Source organism: Nicotiana tomentosiformis, chromosome 1 (genome assembly GCF_000390325.3).
Source record: "Nicotiana tomentosiformis chromosome 1, ASM39032v3, whole genome shotgun sequence".
NCBI lineage: Eukaryota > Viridiplantae > Streptophyta > Magnoliopsida > Solanales > Solanaceae > Nicotiana > Nicotiana tomentosiformis.
In genome coordinates, this window is record NC_090812.1 from 75,443,988 (window position 1) to 75,452,255 (window position 8,268).

Here is an 8,268-nt window from a genome sequence, read left to right on the forward strand (position 1 = left end):
CATAACTCTGAGGATGAAGAAGAACGGGACGAAAGCTCGTTGGTTCGTAAGCCACGGGCTAGGAGACGGGTCATTTCAGATGACGAAGCTACTCCCCCTCCTAGTTATGTTCCCATGTCCAAGCCTGGAAATGCTACCTTAGTGAATTCTGATGAAGAGAGACTCTACTGAACAGCTCTTTTCTAGTGGTTTTGATGAAGAAAGCTTTGGCTTTATATCTGAGGAAATGCCTCTTGCCACTTTTCATGCCTCTGCTCCGATTGAACCTCAGTTACTCGTTCCTGCTGTTGCTGCCACTGTTCCGCCCGTGGCTATTTTGACTTCCTCGACTGCCCCTACTGTTACAACTTCCCATGTTAAAGTTGGTTCCTCCAGTAATAGTAGGGCGATGAAACAAGTTACCATCGAGATTCCTGAAGATGGTAATCTTTTAAAGAAATCTGGCCAAGATGATGTATGGCTGAAACCACTAATTGGCCCAGTTGAGAAGTCAAAACTTGAAAGTCACAGCTTTCTAACGTGGATGAATGATATTGTGCATTCGTCTTTAAAAGTATAAACCTTATCTTTTTATTTTACGTGATTTCTCTTTTACTGGTATCACATTCCTCTTTTCATTGCGTAGATCAATCTCATCGGAACGGAGATGATGAAAAGGATCGTCCACACAGAGTAGTTGATGAATGATTATCACACTGAGGCAGATAACTGGAAAGAACAGTTCGAGGGGCTTCAACTTGAGATGGAGGTTTTAGAGAAAGAAAAGTGCACCTTAGAGCAGCAAGTAAAGGTTGTGGCAACGGAACTAGCGGTTGAGAAAGCCCCATCCAATCAGGAGGGCAAAGACAAGAATCTTCTCAAGTCTTCATTTGCTGAGCAACTTTCCAAGCTTCTAAAGAAATTAGGAGCTTAAAGGATTTGCTAAACCAAACAGAAGCTTACTCTGGGGAGCTTGTTCAAATGCTCACGCAAACTCAAGAAGATCTTCGTGTATCCTCAGCCAAGGTTCGGTTTTTAGAGAGATCTCTTGCCCCCTACAGGCTTCTTACGATGCTGCCTTGAATGAGAAGGATAAATTAAGAGCTGAGGTTGAGCAGTGGAAAAAAGATTATGAGGCCCTTGAAGATAAAGCTGTTGTTGATGTTAGCTGGGCTTTTTTGAACACTCGCCTCGAAACGTTAATGGAAGTAAGCCGGGAAGGCTTTGACTTAGATGCTGAGATTGCAAAGACTAGAGAGACGATTGAAAAGACCCAGCAGAGTCAAAGTTTTTCTTCACCTGAGGTTGGCATTCCCGAGGGTGATGAAATCGCTCCTGGTGAGGCTGTTGTTCAATCTTCTCCTGCTCAAGTTGCTCTTCCTTCTGGTGATGATGCCACTCTTCATCCTACCGGTTCAGATTCTGCCCCACAGTGAAAGTTAAAAAGTTTGAAATGTTTCTTTGTTTTTCTTTTTTTTTTTATTGGTGGAACATTTGGAGATTTACCCCTGGTCCCATTTGGGGGTAATATTTTGGAAAATCTTACCCCGAGTCCGTTTTGGGGTTTTTTGTATAAGACAATTAGGTTGGAACTAAGTTCATACTTAGTTTTAACCAAGTTATTATAATATCATCTTCTAAGTTTTTGTTCAACTTCTATGATATTTTATTCTGAGTTTTTGTACTACTATTTTTTTATGCATTAAAAATGCTTCAATACTTCGTGACTTTTTGAAACAAGTACGATTTATAAAAGAGGGCCCTTTTATAAACGACACTTAATGATAAAGACGTCTCAACTTCATAATGGTGTAAACATACGAAAGAAGAAATAGAAACACACATGTTTCTTTGAATAACTTTGAGGGAGTTTTGTATCTTTCGAACTTTCAAATTATATAATACTTTACATGGATTCAAGTATCATCTATAACTCTTTTGTAACTGTTTTCTTTACAACAGATTTTACAAAGTTCAAGGGTATATCTTGCAACCCATAACTAAATTATATCTTGCAACCCATGACTAAATATTGTCATTCGTAAGATTTTGAAATTTACATCCACGAGTATATTCTTCATAGGTTTTTGAATCAGGCTTGCATTTTTGGCTCTTGACTTTGCTCTTAACTTTCGATTTGTTAGGTAGACCATAGGCTTGACTTAAATTCTGACTTTTTCAATCTTCTTTGCCTTCCTTATATATATATATATATATATATATATAAAACCCCCCCCAAGTGTTTGAGCTTTGAAGTATGAAATCTCGAGCACTTGATTATTCCTTCCATGTGGTCCATTTCCTCAAAAGGAAAAACATACGGGACTCGGAAGTATATATAATTTAGATGATGACTGCTTAACCCTTTATATTTCCATCAGAAAGGTTGTAACCCAAGACCGGGAATATGTTTCTTCCGCGTGTCTTTCAGGTTAATATCATCATTTGGTGTGGGCTAGTTTTTTGCCTATCATCTAAAATTGTTAGTATAATTTTAACTGTACAAAACAAAAATCGTAATTGAACGATACCTGACCGTGGGTATTTCTTTTGCTCAGAAATAGTATTTCTTTAAATGAACAACATTCCAACTCGAGGGTAAAACCTTGCTATCCATGGTTTCTAACTCGTAGACACCCTTTTCAGTGATACCTCGAACTTTATAGGGTCCTTCCCAATTTGGATTTAACTTCCCTGCTCCGGTTGTTTTCATTGATTGGAAAACCTTTTTAAGAACGAAGTCCCTAATTTTGAAGTACCTGAGGTGAGCCTTTCTGTTGTAGTATCGTTCTATGATTTGCTTTTGTGCTGCCATCCGTATTAAAGCTGTTTCTCTTCTTTGTTTGAGTAAGTCCAAGTTTGTTCTTAATTCCTCGTCGTTCGACTCTTCCGTTGCCAATGTGAATCTCGTGCTTGGTTCTCCTATTTTAACTGGGATTAAAGCTTCTGAACCGTGCACAAGCAAAAATGGAGTTTCTCCCGTGGTTGTTTTTGTTGTGGTTCTATAAGCCCATAACACTCCTGGTTATTCTTCAGGCCATTTCCCTTTTGATTTTTCTAGTCTCTTCTTCAAATTATTGATGATAATCTTATTTGTTGACTCAGCTTGTCCATTTTCCACGGGATGGTAAGGTGAATAGGTTATTCGTTTGATTTGCCAACTTTAAAAGAACTCCGTGATTTTGGAGCCTATAAATTGTGGGCCATTATCACATACGATTTCTTTTGGAACTCCAAACCGGCATATAATGTTTCGCCAAATGAAGTCTTTCACCTCCTTTTCTCGTACATGTTTGAAATCTCCTGCCTCTACCCATTTTGAAAAGTAATCTGTTAACACTAATAAGAACCGTACCTTTCCTTTAGCTTGTGGTAAAGGCCCTACTATATCCATTTCCCATTTCATAAATGGCCATGGGGAAATAACTGTATGTAATAACTCTGCAGGTCGATGCATATTGTTGGTATATCGTTGACACTTATCACATTTGTTACAAAATTTTCCGCATCTTTTTCCATTTTAGACCAGTAGTATCCTGCCCTGATTAGTGTTTTAACTAAATATCTTCTACTTGCGTTATTTCCGCAATGTCCTTCATATACTTCCCTCATCACGTACTCCGTTTGATTAGGTCCAAGGCACCTTGCTAAAGGACCGCCAAACAGTTTTCGATATAAATTATCTCGAATTAGGCAGTAACGAGCAGCTTTTCATCGAAGCACTTGAGATTCTTTCTTGCCTTCAGGTACGATCCCGTACTGCAAAAAATTAATAATCTTGTTTCTCCAATCCTAGGTTAAATTATTAAAGCTTACCTCATGTTTATCCTGGTCAAGTGCTGAATGAAATAAATGTATTACAATAGCGTTTTCTTCCCTCGTTACTTCTGCAACTCAAGCAAGGTTAGCCAACGTGCCTGCTTCTGCGTTTTCTTCCCTGGGTATTTGCACTATCTTCCATGATTGGAATTGCCTGACCAGTTCTCGTACCTTTTCCAAGTATTGTTGTATTCGTGCCTCTCTAGCAGTGTAAGTCCCCTGCATCTGATTGACTACCAGTTGAGAGTCACTTTTAATCATGATTTGCTCTATGGAGAGTTCTCGTGCTAGTTCCAAACCTGCAATTACAGCTTCATACTCTGCTTAATTGTTAGTAATAGGGTAACATTTAATTTCTTGTCTTATACTTTCACCTGAGGGTGGGATTAAGACAATACCTAAACCGGCTCCTTTGACATTTGAAGAGCCATCAGTAAATAAAGTCCACGTACCTGGATTAGCTCCAGTAAAAATTTGTAATTCCTTTTCTACTTCAGGAATTATTTTTGTATTAAAATCTGTGACGAAATCTGCTAAAACTTGAGACTTTATTGCTGTTCTAGGTTGATAAATAATATCATGTTCACTTAATTCTATTGCTCACTTGGCTAGTCTGCCTGACAATTCTTGTTTATGATAAATATTCCTTAATGGATATGCAGTTACTACAGAGATAGGATGGCATTGAAAATATGGTCTCAATTTCCTAGCTGCCATGACTAGTGCTAAAGCTAGTTTCTCTAGATGAGGATATCTAGTTTCAGCATCTAATAAAGATTTACTAACATAATAAATAGGAGATTGTTTACCTTTGTCCTCCCTTACTAAAACTGCACTTACAACTACTTCTGCAACTGCAAGATATACAAATAGTCTTTCTCCATCCCTTGGTTTAGACAGTAGGGGAGGATTTGTTAAGTATGCCTTCAAATCTTTGAGGGCTTGTCGGCATTCCTCAATCCATTCAAACTGATTTTGCTTCTTCAATACTGAAAAGAATTTAACGCTTTTCTCTGAAGATCTTGAAATGAATCTTCCCAAAGTTGCAATCCTACTTGTCAATCTTTGTACCCCCTTTTTGCTTGTGAGTATATCAGGTATTTATTCAATAGATTTAATCTGTGTAGGATTTACTTCATTTCCTCTATTAGATATGAGAAAGCCTAGAAACTTACCTGAAGCTACACCAAAAGCACACTTTTCTGGGTTTAGTTTCATATTATATATGCGGAGGATCTCGAAGGTAGTTGAAAGATGTTGAAAATGATCTTCCGCTTGTGTAGATTTAACCAACATATCATCAATGTACACTTCCATCGTCTTCCCCAGGTGTTCTTATAACATCTTGGTCACCAACCTCTTATACGTGGCTCCAGCATTTTTCAAGCCAAAAGACATGACTTTATAACAATAAGTCCCCATGTTTGTAGTAAATGATGTTTTTTCTTCGTCTAAGGGGTCCATTTTTATTTGATTATAACCAGAATACGCATCTAGAAATCTTAATAATTTGTGGCATGCGGTAGCATTAATCAATTGATCTATATGCGGTAAAGGGAATGAATCCTTCGAACATACTTTATTTAAGTTAGTGTAATCCACACAAACTCTCCATTTACCGTTCTTTTACGGAACTACCATAATATTAGATAACCAATTAGGATATTTTACTTCGCGTATTGAATCGATCTTTAAGAGTTTCTGTACCTCTTCATCGATCACTTGATTTTTGAATGATCCTTGCTTCCTCTTCTTTTGTTTCACATGTATGAATGGTGGATCTTCATTTAATTTATGAGTCATCACCTCTGGAGGTATACGTATCATATCTGAATGGGACCATGCAAATCAATCCGCATTAGCTTTTAAATATTCAATTAACTTACCTCTCTTATATAGGTTTAACCTTGCTCCGATATGAATTTTTCGATCTGGCCATTATTCGAATAGTGGAACAGCTTCAAGCTCCTCAATAGTTGTTTAAATGTTTTCGTTCTCCTCTGGCTCTTGAATTACATCTGGTCTGGAGTCCACGTCTGTTTGTTTTGATACAATTTCTGTTGAAATTTAATTTACCGCATCTTTCTCACTTGCTCTCGTATTTTTTTGACTTGCATTCGTATCTTTTTAACTTGGTTGTATCACCGAATTGATGCTCCTTGAAGTTTGTTGATCTCCTCGAATCTGTTGAATTCCCCATTTTGAAGGGAATTGATAACCTGATGTAATGTGGATGGCACAACATCCATAACATGAATCCACGGCCTCCCAAGAATCACATTATAGGCCATATCCATGTCTATCACTTGAAATTTTGTTTCTTTGATGACCCCTTCTGCGTATGTGCTTAGTTCAATCTCGCCCTTTGTAATAACGGTTGAGTTATCAAACCCAGATAAGGAATGTGCTTTTGGAACTACACGATCGCCCATCAGCATTTCGTTCACCACTCGTAATAGAATGATATTCACAAAGCTACCTAGGTCAATCAAAACTCGTTTTACATTAGTATCATGTATAAGTAAAGATATTACCAGTGCATCGTTGTGAGGAATCATTAATCCATCGGCATCTGCATCATCAAAGGTTATGTTGCCGTCTTCCAGAGTTTGGCGAGTTCGCTTCCCGTGAGTTATTATGAACTTTGTTGTTTTTCTCGCGGCTGTATAGGTTACGCCGTTGACTTCTTCTCCGTCGTTTATCACATTTACCGTTCTCTTTGGAGACGGAGGTTTTGGGGGCTCTTGCCTATTTTTCATGTAAGCTTGTTTGCCTTTCTTGCTGAACAATTCTGTCAGATAGCCCTGCTTCAATAAATGTTTCACCTCACCTTGTAATAATTTGCAGTCTGATGTTCTATGGCCGTGATTATTATGGAATTCGCATCAAAAGTCTGGGTTTCTTCTATTTGGATTTGATCTCATCTCTTTAGGCCACCGTACCTTATCCCCCATGCTTCTTAAAATAGCGACCAACTCGGAGGTATTCACGTTAAAATTGTAGTCCCCAATCCTTGCGTTTGTATTAACATCTATGTTAAGTTTACCTCGATCTTTTCTGAATCTCGACGATGACGAACCTGAATCTCTATTTGTGAACCTGTGATCAGCCCACACATTTTTGAATTTGGAACGAGCTTCTCGCCCCGAAGGTCCCATATAAGGCTCGTACCTATTCTTACCGGACCTCTTCTTAGATTCTGACCGCCTCGAACCTGTTTTTTCTTCAACCCTTGACTGAGCTACGATATCTTCTTCTATCCATAACTTGGAACTGTACCTATTATAGACATCATTCCATGTCGTGATAGGGAATTCTCTTAGGCTCTCATTAAGCCTCCTCGTAGCTTCTGAACTTTTCTCGTTTAAATTGCTTGCAAATGCCATGGCTGCCCAATTGTCAGGTACTATTGGTAGCAACATTCTTTCACGTTGGAATCTGTCTACAAATTCTCGAAGCAATTATGTATCTCCTTGCTTTACTTTGAATATATCCTCCATTCTCTTTTCAACTTTTCGTGCAACCGAGTGTGCTTTTATAAATAGATCTGCAAGCTCAGCAAAAGAGTCAATAGATTTTTCAGGTAAAAGAGAGTACCATGTTAACTCTCCTTTAGTAAGTGTTTCCCTAAACTTTTTGACCAGCACAGATTCAATCTCCTGCTTGGTTAAATCATTGCCTTTTACTCCCGTGGTGAATGCAGTAACATGGTCACATGGATCGGTCATTCCATCGTATTTCGGGATGTCAGGCATTTTGAACTTTTTGGGAATTGGTAATGGAGCTGCGCTTGGTTTCCATGGTTATTGTGAATATTTGTCGAAATCAACTCCTTTGATCACAGGTGGTACGCCGGGTATTTGCTCAATACGGTCGTTTTGTTCTTTCCAGGTTTGTGCAAGGTTAGTATTAAAGTTTGTAAATCAGAATTATTAGGCGTACCAGGTCTCCCATCACGTGACTCATTAGGAGTTCCTCCGCTTCCAGAATTAGCCAACCCTGATCGTGGAATTTCCACAGTTGCAATATTATTTGGTGGAGGTGTGGGTGGCACAGTTGGTAGTCCCCTCACGAAAGTCTGGAGAGCATCATTCACGTACTCAGCAATTAACTGCTTCACAGCATCCTGCTCGACAGTTTGTTCATTTCCATGTTGTTCATTGTTATGAGTAGTGGATCTTTCTGGTGATGTTTCTCTTGAATTGCGTGGGGTTCCTTGAGGTGACGGAACTGGAGTTTCTTCCACCTGCTGGTTGTTGTCATTGACATTCGACATGATTCAGTTGAGAGAGAGAGTGATTTGGAAAGTAAGAGAAGATTATCAGATTTTCGGCAACGGAACCAAATTGTTTAACCAAAGAATTAGATTCTCAGTCAAAGCCTATTTTTAGAAGTACTCGGGTTACTGATAATCAAGAAATTCAATATTCTCTCAAAAATAAGAAAGGAAATTAGAATAAAAAATGATAA

At 38.4% G+C, this 8,268-nt stretch overlaps 1 protein-coding gene across 1 annotated transcript; it reads right to left on the bottom strand.

Annotated features, from left to right (window-relative positions):
• Nucleotides 1–5,939: 5,939 nt before the first annotated feature.
• On the bottom strand, nt 5,940–7,184 carry LOC104107492 (uncharacterized). Its single transcript, XM_070196658.1, has 2 exons — nt 6,741–7,184; nt 5,940–6,602 (listed from the first exon to the last, which is right to left on the bottom strand). The coding sequence occupies exons 1-2, from the start codon at nt 7,182–7,184 to the stop codon at nt 5,940–5,942; spliced, it is 1,107 nt and encodes a 368-aa protein (XP_070052759.1).
• Between the last annotated feature and the right edge of the window lie 1,084 nt (nt 7,185–8,268).

Bases quoted from the DNA above. Each gene is read 5' to 3' on its own strand.
- LOC104107492 (XM_070196658.1), bottom strand. From the start codon at position 7,184: ATGGCATTTGCAAGCAATTTAAACGAGAAAAGTTCAGAAGCTACGAGG. The intron at 6,603-6,740 runs GTACGGTGGCCT...TTATTGAAGCAG, and splicing joins TAAGAAGCATGGGGGATAAG to GGCTATCTGACAGAATTGTT.